General features: G+C 35.6%; 1 protein-coding gene across 2 annotated transcripts in view; it reads right to left on the minus strand.

Annotated features, from left to right (window-relative positions):
- Window positions 1–25,078, minus strand: part of AKAP6 (A-kinase anchoring protein 6) — a 259,761-nt gene that overhangs the window by 187,712 nt on the left and 46,971 nt on the right. For both annotated transcript variants that reach the window (XM_032444906.1, XM_032444905.1), the window contains exon 3: window positions 16,165–16,522. In XM_032444906.1, the coding sequence (XP_032300797.1) occupies window positions 16,165–16,479 (315 nt within the window). In that variant the 5' untranslated portion in view covers window positions 16,480–16,522. The remainder of the gene's footprint in view (window positions 1–16,164; window positions 16,523–25,078) is intronic.

Here is a 25,078-nt window from a genome sequence, read left to right on the forward strand (position 1 = left end):
TAAAAGCAAAGTAGATAAATTCTACCACAGCAGATTTTGCAATCTGAGTGTCATAATTTAATTCAAAAATCAATTTCATTTAACAACAAATCTGTTCCAAGTACTGGTCCTATTGAATGTATTCACATTTATTTAAAGAATTTGGAGGGAAAAAAAAGAGAGAGAGAAAAAAAGTAAACAAATGCACCTGTGTGAAGCATAGAGCATAGACATTAACATTTCATTTTGGTTAAGAAAAAGCCAGTGATTACTGCCTCTGGCATTTTCATTACTAGCTTTTAAACTCAGAATTACTGCATAACTAAATCATTTTATTCACTGCATATCTATTCTGTACCCTTTGTTTCAGCATATCTTCCTTTGGCACTCAGTGGGGACAGAAGGTTTAGTCTGCTCCTCCCTACATTTTCAATTTTTTTCTTTCACAATGTAAGGAATAGCATGTGTGGGATGCACACATTGGCTTTCTATTTCTTCATGCTAGTGCGTAGTGCATGCAAGTGCACAGAAAACAGATGAAGTACTTTTCAAGCTGAGCACCCTATTAAAAAATCCTCAATGTGTCACCATGACAAAGTATGACTCTATATATTCAGAGAGATTTTTTTTATGTGGAAGACTCTGAGTGAAGCCAGACTTTTGTTACAATATTTCATCACACACCTGAATAATAAAAAGCTGAGTAAGGCTACTACAGAGGAATGCTTTTCCTAAATTGCACTTGTAATATTTTACAGAGAATAAATATCCAGACAAATGACAGTTTTAGCTTTTGCCCTGAAGGATTTAATCATGCAAAACTCTAAGTATGGTCTTTCCTGAAATGAAAGGCTGGTTAAAACTGGTTTTCCTTCTCCTATTCAGAGTGACTGATTGTTACATTCCAGACATTTCTAGGCAATAGGATTACATCATTCATTTTTATTTTTATTTTTTTTTAATGGAAACAGCTGTTACATCCAATATTCATGACCTTTAATTTTTCAATATCAAGTTATTCAGCTGCTCTTTCAGTCCATCTGAGCTGCAGTGAAATGAAACCGCACAAAAGCCCAAACAGTTTTATTTCACAATTAATGAATGCATGTATTGTTCCAAAGTAACAAAAAGAAAACACAGCTTAAGGGAAACACAGCATATGAATATCTTGGTCTTATCACTGCATCAGTGGACTGCCCATCTCTTATTCACCCCACAATGAAAATCAGCACAGTATTCTGTTGCATAGTTCACATTACTTCTTACTAGGGTTTGATGTGCACAGCTGTATGCATTGTGTGTGAATAATTCTTATGGGACTTCATAGAAGGAAAAAAAAATAGGGAAAGCTCACACAGATTTTTAAGTCAGAGCTCATAAATTTCTGAGTATGTGTGCCAACACATAAAAGCAGCATCTATTTGAGCTCCAGGTACAGCCTATATTCAGTGGTGGGTTTGGGGGTTTTTTGTTTGTTTTCTCTGTGGGTTTTTTGTTTTTGTTTGTTTTTTTTGTTTGTTTGGGGTTTCGTTGTTTTGTTGTTTGTTTTCTGCTAGAAAGGAAAACATGGATACATTTGAATAAAAGGAGGAATTTACCACGTTTCTATGGTTAGAAAAATATTTAGACAATCATTAGCTTATCAAAGGAAATCAAGCAAAATCTATCACAGTTTAGCTAATACAACATTGGCATTTCTCATATTAAAATGTTAACAGGCTGGATATTTTAAATTACCAGGATTTTCTTATATTGTTGTCTTCACTTTCCCAGGCAATAATGTGCAGCACAAATGATAAAAGCATGTTTTGAATAAATTAAATTGTAAACAAAACACTAAAAGAAAACTAATAAAAAGTGAGGTTGCCCTAGGAACAGGCTAGAAGGTTTTGGGTTCCAGTAAAAGCCATTTTGCATCTCTCAGATCTGCATTATTTCAAGTGCTCAGTGGATGTGATAATGCTAACTTATGCTATGCAAACAACTTAAAAATAGCATGTAAAAAATACTGGCGGTTCTGCCCATGCAGAACTGGAGAAGTAGTAATTCTGTGATGTCTCTAAAGAAACTTCTTGGTTTATAGACACCCTCTACTCAAGCCAACCCATATTGCACTGTATCCCATTAACTCCATGGCCAGGCAGTTCTTTCTCTCATCTAAAGCACTGCAGAAAATGAATGTTTCTACAGAGTGTCGGTATAAGTATTTATCAAATCAGCATATACATAATGCAAACATGTTTCCCTAGAGATTATCTATCCACTTTACCACTGCAAGATCAAGCATTTTTGTCCATCTTATTACACATTCTTCAAATAGACGTTAAGAAACAACTTGCACCTTGTTATGATGTGTTCATGTGAAAGCTTTTTTTGCTTACTTGTTTGCTCGTGTTTTGCCCAAGCAGTAAAAGCAGCCGCTGAAAGTTATGTTAGCTGTGGGAGCGCTAGGTGGTGCTGCAGCACAAGCACAGCTGCTTCTCTCATTTTACTTTCAAATGAGAAAGTTACGAAGCACTGTTACTAAAAACTGGTAGCACACAGATCCATTTTTATGTTTCGTTTCGTCAGAAATTCCAGCTTTCTAGGACGCCACGTTTTCTGTGTTTTCCTCACAAATATATTATGAAATTTAAAGGAAAGAAAATGGACGTAGTTCATAAATGCAGTACACTACATACAATACCAATATTTTTTTAAACTTCTAATTTGTCTCCTTAAGGAAAGGATTCCTATACAGTGAACCAGGAAGAAAAATTACAAAGATTTTCGTACAATACTACATGACACAAAATTTGTGACATGCAAAGCAATTGCTTTAATAGAGGCGTAGATTAATAACAATATTTTAGACCTTTGTAGAAATAACACAGCATGGTACAACATTATAAATATGTTATTTCCATTCAAAAAAAAGCAAACACTCAAATGCACGTTACTAAGTTCCACATTTAAGTGATCTCATAGTTCAAGACCTACAAAGATGCACAATGATACCATATGCACATTTGCTGAGCTGTATCCTAAACACGCATTAATTCTTAATTTTTCTATAACCAAATAAAGATGCTTTGATTTCACATAACATTCTTGTTGTAACTTTTTCAATGGCAGGCAGACATCCATGCCCTGGCTGATTTTCATCTGCAGTTGGGCTCTGCAAGACTGATGTCTGCTTACATATAACCTTAAGAAAGTGGGGTCTCCAAAGAACACCTGAAGCACTGAGCACTTTCAGTTTGATGGAGAATTCTGGAGGTATTATTGTAGATTCCTGACTTGCTTCTCAACTGCCATTCTAAAATACCTACATTTTTGTAAGTGTTAATAGCTGTATTTCTTAACTGAAGGACAAGGTATTCCAAGAAAAGCTACATTCATTCTGCTGTTAACAACTGAACCATAGTCTCTAATAAGGGAAGACGCAATATAAAGCATAACAACTCCATTAAAGTTAGCAAGACTGGATTCTACTAACACAGGCCAACTGCTGACCAGCTGATTTGCTGCACAAACACACCACAGTCTCACAAGAAATTCTGAAGCAAAAGCAAGTCCTAAGCTCTAAACATGGTGGGGTTTCTTTTTCTTTCTTTTTTTTCTTTCTTTTTGTTTTGTTTTATTTAAAATTATTTTTTTAATGTAATAAATATCTTTAATAATTTTCTATCCACATTTCTGTGTTCAAGGAAAATTCACAAAATAGGAGTCAAAAGGTCTACTAGAGTGAAACATAGCCCATGCACAGAGAATGGCACTGTCCTCCACTCTCCTGCTTTAATTCTGATATAGGAAGCATTCCTCAAACACATGTTCTGGCAGGTTCTTGCTCTCTGCACAGAACATGGCATTGGTCCATGTAAAGAAAGAAAGAAAACTGCTTTCTAAAATAGCAATTCAGCATGGTAGCAGATGACTCAGCAATGTGTTTCAGTGAAGGACAAGGAGGTAAAAGATGAAAAAGGACAGGAATCAGATATGAACTCTGAAAGAAGGAAATTGTGAGAGAAAGGGGATGAGCAGACATTTGCTCCTATTCCTTGTATGCTTTCCTGTTTAACTCCACATTAATTCCTCATGCTGAACTGCTGGCTGAGATTCATAAATAACATGGATGTTTAAGCTACTCTTTGAGGAGAAGATAGTATTTGTGTGGTTCATATGAAAGAATTCAAACGAGGCTACACAGAGTGTAACATCTGCTAATTTAATGCAATGTGACAAAAGTATCCATTGCAGGATATGATATGGAAAAAAATAGGTACAAGAAGAGTTTCTGTAGCTGATAGTGGAATTAAAATTAATGCATAACAAACTGTTTTCTGTCCACAATTAAAACAGGCATCTGAACTTTCAGGAAGTCCCTGAAAGAATTCTTGATGATCTCACTAAATATATATTTTCTCCCGAGGTTTCATTACATCTCTAAGCAACACCATATGAACATTTTTACAAGCACAGCAAATGCAGCTATTGGCTCTTCTTGATGGGAAGGGGTGGAGTCCTGCTTCTTCACACTCCACAAGGAATAATCTGGCTAAAATCACTTCCTAGCCTCTGTGCACGCCCCACTGAAGAAACGCCTTAATTCTTCAGTCCTTAGCAATTAGCCCTACAGTTGCTCTGGTGCATTACTTTGCTGTTGTTCTCTTTCCACTTAATCATCTATTTCTTTGAAATTTTTGAACTTCATATTTCAAGTCACTTTATTTTTATTAATTAAATCTGCAGTAACTTCATGACAAAAGGAATGTTCAAAGCACAAGATAGATCAGATGCTACTATGCCTATACAAATAATCTTTGGAAATATTCCTCTTCCTTTTACTGTAAGTCTAATGATGTGATGATTCTCATCAATCCTGTACAGACTGTGAAATCCATACATTTGCCTAAACTCCTGGAACTAATTAACTTTTCTATCCATCCTTGCTTTTAAAAAAATTAAGCCCCAAAATAACAGCTGAAGAGCAAGTAAGATAATTCAGTTTAGTATTTCAGCTCTATGATTTTAGATCATAGCTGGCTCAGATTTTGCAAACTTCCATTTGATAACAATCTCCTAGCTGCAGTGCTGGGATATCATAACAAATTCCAGTCATACCTTTCACAGGAGGTGATGAAGTGGTGCATAAACCACTCTGTTCAGTGCACACAGTTTAAGAGCTTTAAAATAAATAAATCAATAAATTCTGTCCCTATTTTTCTAGAAGTTAAACAGATACTACTAATGTACCCAGACATACAGATACTTCACATCACTTGCAATATAACATTACTCCTTGAGTACAATTTTTACTTCCCCAGAAGAACATGAGTGATATTGTCAAGTCAGACATTTTTATCCTGTCACTGTACTAAATAGACACACAGGGAATAGGATAGCCCTTCAGTATCTATGAAGAACAAGAGACCAGTCATTGCATAACAGCTCTCCTTGTGGCAAAATGCAAGCACAGATATCTTACAAATAGAGATGGATTAAATGATGTTATAAATTCAGCAGGATCAAAAACTTTTGGTCAGATAAATCAGAAGAGTTTTGGAGGGAAAAACTAAAGCTGGTTGAGGAGTAAGTGGGTATGCAAATACCGAGGTAGTAGGGGCACCAAATCTCTTTAACAGTATTGTAAGCATCCTATATCTGTATATACATTTATGCACATACATGCCCCTAATAACTAGAAAAAATATTTCATTAAGTCTGATCAATCAGATTGGAAATGTGAACATAAAATCATAAATTTCTTACAATTTACCATAGAAACTCTAATCAAATCTGAATAATCTATTCCTTAGAAAGATTACTTGCTTTGTTGCCTTTTGAATATACATACAGTTTGTGCTAGGAAGCCCATGTACGCATCAGAGCAAAACAGATAAATGGCAGTACCCAAAGGAAAGACTCTATAAAGTAGTTTGATTCAAAACTTTTCTGACTTTTGTAATCACAGATAAGGGCAGATAAAGTTGTAAGGGAAAATGAAGATAAAAAGCAATGATAAAATGCAACACTGAATGTTGCAAGATGCATTCTTGGATTACACGGATTATGAAAAAAGCATTTAGTGCACAGTGGGAAAGAGAACTAAGAATGTACTAGTAGATTCAGTGGACTTTCATATCTTGCGAGAACTTTTGAAAGGTCTGTTAGAGTTTTGGATTGTGATGGTGTCTAATGTATTGCTGTTGTTATGCCTTCTGCATTATATGTTTTACCCAAAGAGAAACATATAAAAACAACACACCACAACAAAAAATCCTACTGGCTCTAAAGAAGCTATTATCTTCCTCTGGGGAGACACCTACAGGAAGAGAGTGAGCACAGAGTTTTAAGGGAGGGGTCTGGTGACTATGAATATCTCATTTTACTCACTGCTTCTGCTCATTCTGCTGTAAATGGTTCAGCTCCTGTTAAAAAAAGAAGCTGCTTCTCCTTTGTCTGATTCTGCACAATTTCACTAGTGACAGTTATGTGGAAGGCATTAAATAATTAGATCAATTTTTTTGCCTGTGCGTATGCAACAATGCTAATGATTCAGCTCAGGGAAGCATAAAAAAGAATCCAGCTGCATTTACAACTCTTTTCAAAAAAAATATAGTATTACACCAACAGCATCAGTCAGACATAGGCCTGCACCTGTGCTTTTGTCCAGACTTGCCACTCAGTTCTGTTTGTTAGATGCAAGAAACAAGGCCTCCAGAAGATTTGAAGCAAGTCTTAAGAAAAACTCAGGGCTCAGAACAGCTCCCACTGACATGGGGTGTGGGCAAAGGCCACAGTAACTCCATCCTCTGGAAGGCACTCACACACAATGCAGTCACAGGGTGGATATCATGCATCAGAGAACTGGGAAAACAGTCAGTGCCATGGAAAGAATATATGTGGTAAATGGGTGTGAGTATGCCCGTTCTTCAGGCAACAACTCTAAAGTGTAAACACGGCAATAAAGACATGGAATTTACCTTTTCCAGGTAAGTAAGTCACTCTGTGTTGATGTGCTTACTAATCAGTTGTGTGAATTAATTTGATTTACAAAGAAATCACATCAATTCACAGAAAGCTCTTTACCGGTTTACTATACTGAAAGTGATTTTCTTCTGAGGGAGAATTTCATAGAATCATACAATCATAGAATTACCCAGGTTGGAAAAGACCTTGAACATCATCAAGTCCAACTGCAGCCTAACCATAGTACCCTAACTCTAAAAACCCTCTGCTAAATCATATCCCCGAGCACCACATCCAAACAGCTCTTAAAACACAGATACAAATACCCAAAATATTTAAAATTACAAAATAATGGAATTCATTTTATGTTTGTGTCACATTTCTGAAACATTCATATTGCATTTCTGACATTCAAACAGCAGCCATTCTATAACCTGAAATTTCTTCTGCCAGCTCCCTCATTATAAATGTCCATCAGGTAATTTTAACAGTAACAAAGCAAACTGAAGAATTCCCTACATTTTGGCAATTTTCTGTGCCTATTTTTTGGCTGCTCCCTTAAGCATATTATAGTTGTCTCAGATATCTATCATAAATTACAAGTATATTAGACTGAAGAAGTAACAAACCCTACCAATAAGAGATCAATAAATATGTCCACAAAGACTACTAAAATATGTAAAGCAAATAAACAAACAAAAAAGTGAATATAACAACTCACTACATGGATCAAAAATAGATGCATGTTATAAAAGAGAATCATATTCTCCCTTCTAAACTATGTGCAGGCTCAAGGTAAACCTCATAAAATAAATCACCAGCAGGATTTATGTAGCATTGGTTTTTGTGTGCTTATGTTTTTATACATACATAGTTACACATGTATTAAGTTGATTATTTCAATCACAGTTAATAAAAATTGGCCTTCTTACTTTCAAAAGGGAATGATATAGTAACTCAGGTTTAATTTTACAAGCTGTCATTACTAACCCTTACTTATACCTTCAAGATAATATTGATTTTATCTTTTTTCCAGCAAATCTAGACATCAGCAGTCTAATTCTCACCACATAGGCAGATACTAAAGAATTCTTAGGATTTTATTACTTTGCACAGTGGCTTAATGTGCAACATTTTTCATCATACTTAAAGTTTTTCATATAATTGTATCCAGTAAGCATTTGTGTGTGCATGAGATTAGTGTGGAGAACAGAGAAGACTAATAAGTAACATCTGTGCTGAAATTTGATACTTACTGTAATATTTCTCTAGTGACCATGGGCAGAGTACATGAGATCATATTTCTAAAGCTTGTACTAGCATATTTTAACATAGGAGCAATAAGAAGTGGGAAGACAATCATTACATTTGATCAATGTGCACTCATATAGATTTTTTCATTGCTGAAGTTCAGCAATAAGTATAGATATCTAAATGATAGTAAATTTTTTAAGTTTGGGCAGTGGTGTTTTTCTTTTTTAGTTGGTTTTCTATGTTTTTGGTTTTGATTGGTTAGGGTTTTTTGTTGTTTGTTTGTTTATTTTATAACAGACTTTTCGAACTAGATAAAGGAACAGAGTGGTTTATCAGTTAAGACTACTACCAGTCCTGGCAAGTCCTAACAGCTTCATACCTAACTTTTAAACCTAACATTAACTTGACCATCATTTTCACCCTGTGTACTGACCAAGTAAGTGATCCACCAACATGCCCAACACCATCAGGACTATAAAACTATGTAAAACAGAATATAGCATTGGCTTCAATTTATGCTTGATAATATACAAACAAGGTGTTATAACAATTTTAAGAAACTCTGAAGAAGTAGTTTTGTTTCCCTTAGAAGAAAATTTATCCTAAAAGCTACAAAGACAAAATGAATGTTATAATAAAGATGAAAAAAGAATGCATTGTGTTACTTTTGTGAAGCATGTTGAGAATGTGTTAAACAAGTCACATTTTTTCCTTAAAACCATCAGTTTGAGCAAGACCATGAAAATACTATACAAGTTCTAAACAGCATGATTGTTTGATTTAGTAGACTTTAGAAGCTCAGACTTATTTCTGGTACTCCATGTTTTCTATTGCACCTTTCTACAAAACAGGAATATCTTTGGGCACTGAGGGGAAAAATAATATTAAAAAAACAAAAAGCACACTTAACTACTTAGCAAACAAGGAAAGCTGATATGCATGTGTCTGATGTTGCATATCCATAAGTGGTAGCGTCTACGTCTCACTTTAGAGACAGGTAAACTGTCCTTCCCAGCATTTACACTAAAATGCCCAAATCAATACTGCTACTCCATTGAGCAGTTCAGAGGCAAAGAAACTAAAAATACAGCTCTTATACACCAAACTGTTTCCTTTGTGGACTGAATCTTATTTACAAAGCATAGAAAAAACATACATAGAAGATAAACGCCAATATAGGAAGCCATCAAGCTATCATTATACCATTATAGACATGTTGGTCCATAGATCTAAGTACAGTAGTATGTCTTTAAAGATTCAGCGCTGAGCTACAGGTCACACATTTATAGTCAGATGTTTACTTTTATAGGAACTGATACTAACAACCACACATGGAAGCCATAAAAGTTTGTCAGAGAAATCCTTTTCATAAACACACCCAGAAATCTTCTCAGAAATACCTCTGTGAATTTAAGAATAATGATTTCCCATCATACATCTTTTGTATATCTCAAATTTGCATAGCAACACTTCACTTGAAGTATTCCAGGGTAATATATTTCCTGCAAGTGAACAGCTGAACAAAATTTCAGACAGCCTCTTCAGATAAGGATTCATTTTCGTTTATCTCTTGTGTCAAACTTATGTCCATTCATCATATACACAACATATACACAACCTTCTGTAAGGACCAACACTAACATTTTCTGTGATCATTTGTAAAATACTACCAGTGATGATGTGGTAACACTGAATCATTATGGAATCATCAGATTACTTAGATTGGAAGAGACTTTAAGGATCATCCACTTTCAACGCCCATGCCATGGGCAGGGCTGCCATCCATGAGATCAGGCTGCCCAGTGCCCCACCTAACCTGGCCTTGGGGATTAGGTATCCTCAGTTTCTCCAGGCAGCCTGTGCCAGTGCCTCACCATTTTAAGCAAAGTCTCCTCTTGTCATATCACTTATCAGATTACATAATAAGCTATTCCCCTTCCTGCTTGTGTGCCTCCTTCAAATATTGAAAGACTGCAATGAGGTCTCCCCCAGCACCTTTTCTCAATCTCTCTCCAAGTACTCCTACAATATAAAGTTGTCTATACAGTATAGAGAACCAGACATCTGTTCACTTTGTTAAAGGTGGTTTAACTAGCTCAGCTGATGGGCAGTACAACAGAAGAAACAAGATATGTCATCACAAGCATCAGAATAATATGGCCACTGAGAAGCCATCAAATCAAGTTGAGAAGAATGAGTAGCCCTGTTTCTAATGTTAGGGAAAATCAGGGAAAATAAATGCAAGTGGCATCTTTGTCCTTATATGGGTCACAATAAAGGCAGGTACAAGAAATTAAAAAGGTTATTATAAACAATTTTGAAATTCTGATTTTTACTGTTAGAAGAAAATCATACGGAAAAAAAACTGTTGAAAGTACTCATACAAGTAATTTGGTCCAGCCTTCACTATTTGTTCAGTTAAAACAGCAATATTTAACATTTTTTACACAATAAAAGCCTACTAAATTCCACATAAGAGTATGAGAGTGAAATATTCATATAGCACTTTCATTTTATAATTTTGCAAAATGTTTGTAATGGAATAACTACAACAAAGGAATAAGCTGTATCTAATTGCAGATGCATTAGAAATAAATGTCTTTTAATATCTTAGTAATTCTTCACACTTATCCAGAGTTTAAATATGAAGAGAAAAGCAACTAAAAATTCTTTGGCCTCATAAGCGGAACAAGCATTAGAAATAAATGTCTTTTAATATCTTAGTAATTCTTCACACTTATCCAGAGTTTAAATATGAAGAGAAAAGCATCTAAAAATTCTTTGGCCTCGTAAGCGGAAACAGAGGTGGCTAAAGGATAGTGGCTACATGCCATTTGACTTCTATCCTAAGAAAATCATGTTGTTAGGAATCTGGAGGAAAGACAGAAGATCCATTAAATAAATGTCTGAAGTTGGTGAGGAATCCTGGAAAAGAGAATGTCTGAAATCTTTTAACTGGAAAGAGAAAAGATCAATGTCTTGCAAATATCTAAGACATTAAAACAGCACAGAAAGTGCTTGTTTGTTTACATGGCAACAAAAGATATGTAGTTCAAACTGCATGTGCGGTGGTGAAGTACTTTGCTCCACAGTAAGTTAATTGACATCTCATAAAAAGAAGCTTATATCTGATTATCCAAAATGGCATCGCAAGCAAAATGAGAATTTTTCCAAAGCAAACAGTAAAAGCTAATAATGGGAGAAATGAAACACTAGAACCTTCCCTGAGAGGGTAAAGGAACCATATAGAATAAGCAGAAGAATGGCAAAATGGATCCAAGTCAGACCTCAGGAGGATTTCAAGAAGAAATTTTCTGTAAAAGCAAGAACTTGCAGAATAAAATAGCTAAATGGATCGTGAAAGTATCTCAGCAGATGCTGAGGATGTAGTGCAGACTTCTAGATTAGCTTGAAGTAAAACCACAATTTTCTTCATCTCTTTCACAACTATTTGGTAACAATTGGCCACAGCTTCACTGAATGTGCCAGAGAGACGAAAATGAATCTCAGCACAACTCAAGTTAAGAGTGATGATCAGACAAAAGACTAATACAAGGCACTCCAGACCCTGGAGAGTTATGAGTCATGCATCTACTATACTGAAACACTCATGTGAAGCTGAGCTTTCCAGGAAATTTCCCAAGGGATGACATAATACAAGTGTCCCGCTCACGCTGCTTGGTCTGTTTTGAGAGAGGGCATTGCAGAAGTTAGAGAAATAAGTATTTTCAAAGGATCAGCTAATAAAGCTTTTAAGTCATGCAGCAAATAAATTGACAGGAAAAGCTCAAATTCCCAAGGAACCAGCCACAAAAGGAAACAGAACTCCTGATCGCAAAAAGAGCAAAAACAGAGACATATCTGTAGCAGAAATCCAGAGTAAATCTTCACAAGAGAGATATTATCTGATATTTACATAGATTTATTATTATTATTTTAGGGAAAACAAATGAGTAACATAAGTTACTAGATTATCAAATCAGCCCATCACCACAAGACAGCTGACAGCCAGACAGAAGAGACATCTGAAGCAAATAGAAAACTGCATGAAAATGTCATTTCACCTTTGCTGGCTGAGGAAAACAAACAGTGGAAAAAATGTCCTATGAACACATAGTATAAAAATAATATTCAGAAGTTAAAATATGGTAGGCTTTAATCCTATGTCTCTATCATTCGCTTTTGTCAGACCTGCAGATTTATTAAATATGCAGTTGACAACAGTGTGCGTGTTAAGGGGAGAAGCTTCTGGAACACACCAGATTATAAGTTTGGGACCAAAAAAGTCACAGATGCACTAAAGTCAAGGAGTGGGGAGAACTAAAAAATATAAAAAGTTCAAAGTACAAAGACAAAATCCTTCATGTACAGTTATACAGATAAAACAGATAAGACACTACAAACTGGCACAGAGGATCTTCGGGGTTACAAGGAAACACTGAATATGAGTTAATTATCTCCTGCTGTTGTGAAAAAAAAAAAAAATACTAAATTGGGGCACATCATTTGAAAGATATGTGAAACACTTTTTCCAGTCTATGCAGTAGCAGTGAAGCCTCACACAGAGACCTGTGTCCAGCCTGGGCACATCAATTCCAGAAGGACCCAGATCAATTGGAAGGTATCCCTCAGAAAAGTGAAAATTATTATAGCAGAGAGCAAAAAGAATTTTTTTTTCCAATATTAGAATAAAATGCTTCAGTTGGAAGGATCCTACAAAGATGACTGAGTCCAACCACCTGACCTTTTCAAGGTCAGCCAGAAGCTAAAGTACACTGTTAATGGTGTTCCAAATGTCTCTTTGAACACCATCCTTTCAACCTAAGCCACAGGTCAAGAATTCAACATTCCAATTGCTGGGCAAGCACAAAATAACAAGACTGTCTCTAACTGTAAAAAGCAAACAGAAAAATCTATTTAAAAAACTAATAGAGGAAACACAAGAAAAAAACGCTTATGGATACTCTGTAGATATCCTAAGATGTTGAAGCCTCTAATTATATTTTTAAAGTGAGGCTTTGAGGTTAAACTGGATCAAAAAATAATATTTAGAGACTTTCATAAGCTCTAAAATGAGAGATTAAAGCAAAAAGTACTTTTCACCCCAGACACTAGAAGTGACCACAAAATGAGACTAACTCCTGAAATCAAACAGGAGTGAAAAATTAGACTAATGTTCGATCTACACCTAGCTTTGAGATAGGATCACAGGTTAGGAACTTCCTCCTATTATTTCCACATATGTATATAGGCATATATAAATTATGCCTGTTTATTTATGCTGAAACAACAACAGCTACCAAAAGCAAAATAACACTATTTGATAAAGCAAATTCTCATCTACAAAACACTGTTTTTCAACTTAGTGACCACAATTAGCTATGCATTTTTGTCAGCCATGAAAAACTGCCTGCATGCTGTGCTCATAAAACTCTGCATGGCCATTTGGAACATGGCTTGTCTTTCATATTGCTACTGCCACTGCTGAAACACACCACCCATTGCCTCACTGCTCTCACATCCACTCTCTAGTCTTTATAAACATTTAGTTAATGTCAATTAATGTCAACGGGAACAATTTCTTCTGCATGGTGGAATTCAATTCCACTCCTTTGCTTCATACGTACTTTTACTTCAGATGCCATTTTGTTAGACTGCCCCTCTGCTGCCATCTGTCACTCAACAACAACATGTAACAGAATATTATCAGGAAGGCTCAGTCTCTACTTCCATACCACCAACCTCTGTCTTTGATGTCATGGGACAACAAAATAAAATAGAAGGCATTATTTCAGTGAAGCCCTTGTATACATTAATTACAAATTCATGCATATATGAGATGATAGTACTTCGCAGTTTACAATGAGAAAATGGATAGGCCTTATGCTCATCATTCTCGTCATAAACCTAACATACATAAAAATAACTCTTATATTACTGTTCGATTTAGTAACATTATTTTGTTAATGTATTGATTTCATCTGGTGTCTGCATTATAATTACTCTAATTCCATTTACTGAAAATATTAATTGTGGCAAAATGAAACAGCCTGGAGAAAATAGCTTTTTTCATGATGTACTCACAATTATTGAAGTCAACTATGCTCAGATGCAATGAGATAATTGTATCCACATGGACCACTTTTCCTCTTTCCTGAACATTTTACTTGCCTCCAAATAAAGCATGGATTACTGTATTGGTCCATTTATCATATACACTTGAGACTCTAGATTCCGGAAATCTTTCAGCTAAAGCCCTAGAAATACCTAACAACAATTGTTAAGTGATATAATGCAAGACAATGCAAGGATAAACAGTTTGAAATATATCTAAAGCATTTCCATAGCACGTGATTGTTCATACTATTATTTCTTCTTTGCCTGTACACAGCTTTAAAGGCAAGCAAGTTACAGAACTCTTTTTTTCCTAATGTCTCTTTTAAGAATTGTTGGGGCTTTTTACTGCAATTCCAGATGTTTTATAAAAAATAATTTTTATAAAACTAAAAAAAACCATCAAATATTTTTAAAATGTCTTAAAATGCAAATCATTACAGAAAAAGAGCACTTCTCTGTCAGTCTAAGGTCTGTACACAGGATTGTTTACTTCTTATAGCCTCAGTGCCAGCCCCTATCACTGGCTCACAGTTGAGATAATGGTACATAACTGAGATTCTTTCGTGTTATTCTTCCGTTCTTTTCAACAGTTGCATTAACCAGGTCCTTTCCTAGCCCTGAACAACTTCTAGGTGCAACAGCAACTGCTTACATGGAAAAAAGCCACTAGGAATGCCACTAGAATGCTCTGAATGTTCCAGACACAGGCCAGCAAGGGCTCAAAAACTAGCAAAGTCTACCCCCATTTTCTCAGAAGAACATCATGAGCATAGATCATAAAGAACTCAAGACTGATAACAGTACAACTGCTCTACAGATAATGCTCATACACAGAGTTGTATTTTAAGACAGCTTAATGCCTCAGTCCAAAAATAAACATAAATAAAATACCATTGAGCTGAGTACTAAGGAAAACTATGCTCACATAAACAGGCCTCAGAATGCACAACTCTGAAGACAGATCAGTCTGAAGAGAGAACATTTGCTTACTATTTTGGGAGGCGGTTTGCAGTCTTCAAAAGCATAGTTAGTGTGCTGCAGTAAACCCACCCATACAAATGAACATGCACAAAAGTTCCAGAGAATATTTGTTTGAATTCTACTCTGAATTTTCACTAAATTGTTAAAGAGAAGAAAATTTGGGATCAAGAGAGCTGTAATTATTTAAACAGAATTAATTTCAGTTGTTGAGTTGATGGGAAGATTTAACAAAAATAAACAAAACAAAAAAAACCCCACATTTTAAAATTCCATTTTATTTTATTTCCAAGTCTAGTCTCACTAATGCATTTTCTTGCTGAAAAAAAACAAAAGAATGGTTGATTTTTTGACTGTGACTACTCAAATCTTATCATTTCTAATTTCTTACAACGAGTCAGAGACTTAAAAAGAAATTAAGTATTTACTGTTCTATATGTAGTTCCATCTAAGTTCAGCCTTGAACATATCCTCCATGTGACTGAGAGCCCAGGCATTAGAGCTACGCTCTTTCTATTCTACTGCTTCAGGTTTCAAGTGAGCAGCCATGCTTACTAGGAAACAAATTTGGGAGTGTTATGGACTTAAGTCCATTAAAATCAAAGGGAATATTTCTGGGCACTTTCAAGATAACTGAGTAGATTTCTTTCAGTGCTTTATTTGCTTCTTTTAGAGTGTGAATGCATTATGGCTGCTAAATCGAGTGATAAGTACTTCAAGAAAAAAAAAAAAGTCTGAGAATGATTCTCCTTTGGTCTGTTTTTTTAACAAAAGCTGCCAAATACAATACAGCAATTATAAAAAAGCCTTTTGTTTATTTTGTCAGCAGGAAAGCTTAAGAAACCACTCTCATGTAAAAGTGTGCAGTGTTAAACTCAGTCTTACCTTTAGCTGTACTAGATGCACATCCACATGCCTGCTATCAGAGTCCTGCTGGACAGAATAAGTCAGATCCCTGACTCTTTCAGATGTCATTCGAAGCCATGTCTCAATTTCTGGCAAATGAAGAACAATCTTCCAATCAGCCCCAGTGTGTAGAGGAGGTGGCTTGTCATATTGCTGGCCAGAATCAAGCCCTTTCATTACATCCTCTTCCCCATCTCCGTCTACTGTAGGAGTCATGTTTATAAGCATGGGAGACGCATCAGATGGCACAGGGTCCAGATCTTGTGTCCTCATTGGAGAGAGTGCTACATCCATGGCTAACACAGGAAAGTCTAAAACATAATTCTTTCATATATTTCTGTAAAGACAAAAAGAATAGAGACTGCTGTTATGAGACCATATTTACTGGGAAGAAAATAATAATAATTCAGTAGACTAGAAGTAAGTGGAAAATTCAGAATTGTATCAGTTTTAGAATGAGTAGATTTTTCAAATTAACTTTCATAGTTACGATGAACAACTTCTTTAAGGAAAAATAACATTAGGACATTTCTCCCACCACAGACTATCAACTTGGAGATAACAGCTTTCATTCATGGAACAATGTGCTGACTTTCAGTATATTTATATTGTAATTGTAGAAATGTCCACAAAATAAACAGAATTTTACTGAACCCCACAAGTTAACAAAGGTCTCATATTTATAAGATATCGCATTAATACATTTTCTTAGGCCTGAAATTTATGACTGAATGAAAAATATCTCAGGTTTAATGGAATTTCTTTTTGCAGTTGCCTATTCAACTATTGGTCATATATGAGAAAAATTTTGACAGTGTCCTAGTTTTATCAGTACTCCAGATCATAACATCATGTGACAGGCTGTTGGGTGTAGAGACAGTGCACTGCACAGCTGTTTTTTTTCTAGCAGTCTCATGTGAGTTCTGACTCTCCAAGAGGAAGATACACTGAGATGTACTGCATTTCCCAGGAGCCTCCACATGATTTCCAATTCTGGGTGATGGGGGAAGAGCTCTCTGGTCTTTTCCAGGAGGTGAGTGGTGGAGGGCCTGTCAGTAAAGATATGGATGGATTTTCTTTCTCTCCTCCAGTTTTTTGTTTCATTTTACTATTCTTAATTATTCTGTATTATCTCACATTCTTTTTAATAAACTACTTCTCTTACCTCAATTAGGTTTTTCCCTCTTCCTTTCCCCCACCGTTTCTTCCAGAGGGGGTAAAGGAGTGTCACCTGATTAACTCATCAAACCATGAAAAACAGTAAATTTTTGACAATTAGTATGTACACTTGGTCAATCTGTTTGTAGGCAGGCTTCAGTTTTGAAATTTAAATTATTGTAGTTTTGTTAGATTAATAACTGTTGCAATACAGAAATCTCTATCAAAATATGTAGAGAATTCCATACTTCAGTGTCAAAATGCATACCTAAAATTAAAACATCTTTTTGTAGGAACGACTTTATTGAAGTCCCAGATCTCTATGTTTTCATGATAGACTTAGAACATTCACTGGAAGAAAGAAAACATTTTGCTCAGTTCCTCTTTCTCTGTGCACACTAGCTACATGTAGAAGGCTGCAGTAGACATTACACCCAAGGGAAAATAAGAATACATAACAGCATGGAGCCAGGCTTAGAACTAAGTAGCCAAAGAATTATGAAAACTTGTAAATTTTTTAGTTGTAATTTTGGAAATATTCAAATTTGATACATTAGAAATACTTTAATTATATTTTAGCAACTTATGCTTGCATCTCCATAATGCTAAGACCACAAAACAAAGGAAGCAGTCATAGAGCTATTACTTTGGGCAACATCCCAAGCTTTTTATGGGTGAGTAAAGACTACAGTTTAGTTTTTAGCATAACAGCAATAAGACACCAATGATTTTCACTACTAAATCAACTATGCTCTACTGAGTTATATTCCTGAGTATTTCTGGTGGACTCTGAATTCAATGACTACTCGTGCAGGAAGTGAGAGTAGCAAAGAAGCACCCAGGCATCAGTCTACTTCGCATAGCTCAGAAGGGGGAAGGAGCGGGGGGAGGAGGGGAGAAGGGAGAAAAAAAAGTCATTTACTGATTGCTAGATTTTATGGCCTATCTTGCTCCTATTTAGTACTTTATCTCCTTCACATCTATCATTCCCTCAAAACAATATTTGAAACTGCTCTCAAGCTGGTTAATGTTAATTTAGTACTTCAGAACAGAATTTTCTATCCATGCAATCAAAGGAAAGAATGAAAAATTTCAATCACTTGCAGCGTCTCCTGCACAATCTCTGACTCCTTCAGCTCAATTTTGTAAAACACTTCAGAATAAGACCGTGCCCAACAAAAAGCTTTGTAGAAAGACTGCATAATATTAATGTTTCAGTATACTGAGCATATCTCACATCCGTCTCTTTTCACCACTTGTTTTTCAACTTAAATGCCATTGCCATTCATACCCCAAATGTATTTTGTTAGACCAAATTATATCTGAAGATATTTGCCCTTAAATTCTGCTGCTCATAGCTTTATAGCATATAAATCAACTGTTCCATCAGGTAAAAATACCTTATTTTAGGTGTATGCTTTACATGAATTCCTCTCTCAAAAAATGACATTACAGAAAAGTGAATACAGTCTTTATTTTGGTATGTTTGCAACCAACAGGTTAAACAAGTCCACCAAGAAAACAGTTGGGTTCAAATCGCTAAACAATGCAGAAACACAGTAAATACAGCACTCGCTTAGTAGTTCTTTCACACACACACACAAAACCCACTGGCACTCTGCAACAGTTTTTCCAACATGACTCAGCACTACTAAGAACATTAAGGCAATTAGCAAACAGAAATTAAAGCATGCTGTTGAAGAAGCAAACAAAAGACAGCCCATAAGGCATGCAGAGCACAGCTCCAGCTCTGACGCACTGCATTCACAAACAGCACCCGCCTGGAACCTGCTGACCTGGGTGCTTTTACAATCGTTCGATTCTACTCTAGCTCACCAGCATTTCAGCTATACCTCCTTAATCCTAGTCACTCTTAGAGTCAAGTTCCTTACGGCTTTTCTCTCTGCCAGATCACATAGCAAGCTGCAGCACTTCAAGAAAGAAAATAAGAAAGAATTTAAAAATAACTCTGTACTTTCTCTTAAAAAAAAAAAAAAAAAAAAAAAAAAGGCCACCTCACAAAGGTACTACAACACCCTGGCTACTAATTATCAAGGTCTGGGACACCTTTAAAAAAGCCTACACATGCTTGAAAGGAGAAACCGTCACAGCTAGGAGCAACTGAGCCGGAACACCAGCATGCAGACTCATTAGTACGCAGACTCAAGATATCACTTCCTGGCAGAATAAAAAGGCACTGTCAGGCAGCTCTGGTGCAGGCAAGGGAAACCAAAAGCTCTTCCTTCTCCCTCCAACACATGAGTTGGAAAGCTCATGGCTGCCCTGGAAGACTACCAAAACCAGGGGGGAGAGTAGGACCCTCCCAGCTGCCCTGGCCCAAAGAGATGCCAGGTGGCTTCATGCCAGCCCTGTGGAGATGCATCTGGGGTAGCCCTTGGGATGCAGATGGAAAAAGGAAAAAGCTCTGTTACAGAGGTGGTAATGCAGGTGCAGGGTTCTGCTGGTTTCACTCTCTGGATCACTGAACATGTTTATGCTGGGTGGGCTCTGACCAGTCAGCAGCCTCAAAGAGAGATGCACTCATAAGGAGCCACCAGCTCCTGAAGATAATAGTTACCTACTTGTCACACCATTCTTATGTACACATTCACATCTGGTGACCCAAGCTGTATATTTTTTCCCCTCAATATCCTAATATTTCGGACATTAATTTATATCAAATATGCATGAAAGCTAAAACTAGCAAGGTAGGACACAAAGTCCTGCTTTACCTGTTCCAGTATTTGAATAAAGTAGCACCAGTGAAATTTATAAAACTCAGCAATAAATGTTGAGACTTTAAAAAAAAATAAATTATCAATATGGATTAAAACATTTGCTAGGAAATGGATGATTATATGGATAAATGTATGAACGGATAAATCACACCAAGCGCTGCTTTAGGATCAAACATTACAGTGCTAGACACTTTGTGTGACTGATTTCAATTGCTCAGTTTGTTATACTTTCATGAGATGCACAGATAGTGAAAAGTTAGAACATTTATTAAAACTGAATACATTTATTTGAGTTACACTGTTTATGTTCCTAGAGAAAAAAATACTAGGAGAAAAAGGTATGGTTATACTTGCCCATCTCAACAGGACCACTATCACAGCTAAAATTCTTTATAAAAATGAACAGCTAATTCTGGCTTTCTACACTGTCAAATTCTGATTCCACTGGTAACAGCTTTAGGCAGCAAGCAGTGAAAAAATCAGTCTGGATTTCCTATCAGCCGAATTCTTTTTGTATCTAAAATATCTGTATAAACTAGGTTGCTTTAAACCTGCCAATGAACAGCTGAAAACATATTTTCAAATGTCATAAAAAAGTTCATGTATCAATATTTTCAGGATGTAGCCTTTTATTGACATCATTATCAGTGTAGGAGTGATTTATGACTCCATTATTAAAAAATACACCTCAAACTACCTGTTTTCTATCACTTCTGAAGCTACCATTTCAATACACTAAAGGATACATTTATAAATTACACAATACAGCTAAGAGCTTGGACTATTTCTTGTTGTAGAAAAAAAAAAATTACAAAGGTGAATTAAGAGTATATTTTTTCCCCAAGTCCCTTATATACAGTTCTGTCTGTTTTCATGGGTACTTATATGAAAGGTGAGAAATTCTGTGTAAGCACATGCGCCCATATGCTTTCTATCTTCATTTTCAGTAAATGTATTATGCCTAACAGATGGCTGATTACCTTCCACTAATCACATAGGCAATCTCGCTCTCCCCTGGTTTTCCGCTCAATCAGATCCTAATGCTTTTATGTAAAACATACAGTGTGTACGTCAACCATAATATAGTTCATCAATCATCACAAGCCTTGAAAGACTGCCTTCACTCATTCTGCACTCGTTATTCACATTTTCCTTGTTTATACAGTGTAGTTCATATTCATTCTGCCTGCTATCAGATCATCCACGTCTTCCTGCAACAGCAGTCAGCTTCTGTCAAACAAAGATTCATTAAGCATTTTAAGCCATACAGTAGTGCAAGCATTGATCAGTGGTGCAGACACTGGGCTGAGTGAATGTTAATGAGTTCTAATTTTTCTTACTGTCACTTATTGTTAAAAATCAGCCATAGGCATTATATAGCCACCTGCCTGTCAAGTAAACAATTCATTTCATCCTAAAAAATGGCAAAAAAACCCACAAAATTTACCAGAAACTCCATCATTAAATAATTATGTCTGCTTGCTGACTCTGAAATACAATGATGTAAATTTTAACATCAGGTTTAATGAGCTCATTGATGTTGAGTTTTCTTAAAAAGATACAGTCACGATTATCAGGAATATATTGCAAATGGTAAGGATTGTCTTTCAGGGAAAGTGTCATCTTCAAATAAGCCACTGGTACATCAAAAACTAAATCATCAATAGCTATACAGAGAGCAACCTGAATTTAATTTCACATTTACATTGTCCACGCTAAACTGATTCTATTGCTAATTTTATACTTGATTTAAGAAAAACAACAATTCGAAGAACTGAATTCTAAGGGACAGTATATTTATTTTTTAAAAATCCATATCATTTTATGAACACATTTCACAAATATTTTCACTTCAAATAAAGCCTATATTTTCATTTCAAATAGCTGAAAGATATGTACAGACTCTCAGAGGGAAGGTGATGCCTGAACTTCTGCAGGGTACGGACCCAAGAGACATGTACAGTAATGCCAGTATTAAGACCAACAATAAGAAACATGATTAGACATTTAAATGCAATAGACTTAAACTCCATTAAAACATCCACCCCCAAGGCTTTAATGGTAACAAAGCCAGACCACCAATGACTAGCTGAGATATGTCACCATGGATGCTTAAAGTTTCTGATTACACCTATAAATTAGCAACTATAGTGACTCAAGCAAGCTCTTTTGATATATGCTGTTTCTTTAATGCAAGGTGAAGAAGAATTTAGAACTCACAGATTTGCAGAAGGTATGAAATACTCCAATCATTTACACTCTGAGTAAATGCAGAATCTTACAAGATTGAAAATATGAGCAATGAAATAGCAGATCAAAATCACTAAAGACAAATGTGGTGTAATATGCATGAGGAAATACAATCTTAATCACATGTATAAAATGGACCTCAAGACAGATGTGACCTGAGAAAGAAAACCATCCAAGTTCCAGAACAACAATCAGCTCAATATTCAATAACAATCAAAAAGAAAAGCAAACATTAGAAGCATTTAGGAAAATAATAGGAAAAAGAGCATAAAAATTAATTACATCACTATATAAATCCATGGTACCCAGATGAAATGTTGTGTGAGGAATTTCCCTCAATGCAAAAGGAATCCAGTGGAACTGGAAAGAGGGTTCAAAAAAGGCAATGTAAAGGACAAATGGGAATCGAGAACTGCCTCTGTTGAAGCGAAAACTGACCAAGCTGATGCTGTCAGCCTGGTAAAAAGTAACTCAGAGGATAAAGTAGAGGTCATCCTAAACTAAACTAATAGTTTTAAGAGAAAGCTTCAGCCATTCTCTTTGACGTGGTTTATACATGTGGTTCTCCAAAGGAGAACCAGAAGGATCCACTTCAAGTATTCCTTTCAAGAACAATTGAGAAAAGACCTCTTCAACAATTTCCTGTTACAGAAAGCATAATGAGGCATTAGAAACAACATTCCTGAACATGCCTCTCTTAAGTTTTCTGTTTGTTCAGTGACTCCAGCTGATTCAAAAACTCCAACTTCCTGATTGAAATACACTAGTGCACATATAGTATTTATAAAGTCAGAATTACAACATACCATAAACTCTCTAAGCATAAATCCAGTAAATTCCTGTCAGAAGTTTTTATCTTTTATCGTCAAGTCCCAGAATTTCATAACCTATAGAAATTGTACTGTATTCTACTGCTACAAATAATCATTGGATTAACAGGAGAAGCAACACAGAGCTTTAAGTCACAGCAAGTTTATAGTAACAACGCATCTTTACACAAACACCAAATTTACCAAACAATGTATAGTTCTTAATCTAGTATCAACTGAACTGGAAAAAAGCTAAAAATATTCTTCACTACTCCTCTGAAACTGAATACTAAAATATTCACGCTGAGTCTTGGAAGCCACCATTAGAAAAAAAAGAATACTTCTTTAGAATTCTCTGTTGAAGGAATTATCCAGTAAGTGTTCATGTAAAAACATTAATACTGTGACATATGGTGAACTCTTGTATGAAGCAGCACATAAAATTTATACACTTCAGGCTCATATCATTTTATGTTCTCAGGAAAAAGCAAGGAGACTCAATGAAAATAGTCCCATTAGACAACTGTAATGAGATGCATAAAAAAACAAACAAACAAACCAAACCAAAACAACCCTGCTATACAATATGTACAGACACTGAAAAAAGTCCATAGTGCCACGTTCATACAGATACAATGTACTCATCCAATTATATTGGGTTGCAGAGTACTGTTTCCTGTCCATTTCTGATTCAGCACAGGTTTGCCCTGAAGTAAGAATGAGTGACTGGATGACGATGTGGTAGGAAGCTATTAACATTAAAATGTACAAATTAGTCACACCACATTAATCCATCATTACTTCAGAAGCCTTTATCGGGTAGTTGCACCCAAACACCTTAAGGCATTTGTTGTCCTAATTTTCACTCCAGAATGTCAGCAGTTCAAGAACAGGGGCAAGTTTCATACACCGATCCTTCAACATCCATGTGAGTGGGTTTATGTTTCGGTGGGATATGTTTGGCTTTTTCTTTGTTTGTGGTTGTTTGGTTTTTGTTTTTACTTTATTGATGTTTTGTTATTTTAATCTCTCTTGATAAAGTCATGTTTGTCATTTTAGTGGCCAGAAGCAAGCTTAACTTTTCAACATCTACATCAGTCAGACAGTGAAGAGCACAAAATAGATACTCTAGGTGGTCCCTGATCCAAAGTTTTTTCTCTGACAAAATGATATGAAAGGCTAACATGAAAAACAGCAAAATCAAGATAAGGTTTGTCTGAATGATAATATCTATTTAAAATGGCCTCTAGAATGCACAGAGATTTGCTACCAAATATCTCTTTGTAAAAGAAGAATTTTAAAATTAAGTTAATAAACTTCATAGCAGCTTTCTCCGCTTCTCCCATAAGCATTACTGCCAAAGATTTTTTCCACTGGTTTAGAGAGACAAACACTTCTCTTTACATATCTAATTTTTATTCTATTTCTCCCCCAAAACAGGAAAAAAACCAACCTTTTTCCCCCAGGTGGGAGATAAAATAGAATATTTTGCTTTAAAACAAACAAACAAAATGCACTAAGAATATCTACTATTTTCACTATCATGTAAAGTTTAAACATAATTTCTCTTTTAAATATAATATTTTCCCACCATAACTAGAACAACATAGCTACTGTGCTTTGTCTCATCTGGGGATTCACAGAACTAGGCTAATCTCTCTGGAACACAAGTTACTTTTCTGTACTGAGTCACACCAGTGTGTTCTGCAGTTACCTCGGTTTCCAGTATATTCTAATATCAATAATGCATACAGTTAGTTGTTTCAGACATCAGTTATCAGTAACAGGGTACTGTAAAACACTGTCTTCATTTGGGTATTAATTTTTAATGTACTTGAAGAGATGTCCTGTATGCAATTATAAACCATAGTTTGTATAGCTATTTTGCAAACTCTATTAACTTGGATAAAATCCTGACTTTCAATGTTAACTTACTTC

Source organism: Coturnix japonica, chromosome 5, assembly GCF_001577835.2.
Source record: "Coturnix japonica isolate 7356 chromosome 5, Coturnix japonica 2.1, whole genome shotgun sequence".
Lineage (NCBI taxonomy): Eukaryota > Metazoa > Chordata > Aves > Galliformes > Phasianidae > Coturnix > Coturnix japonica.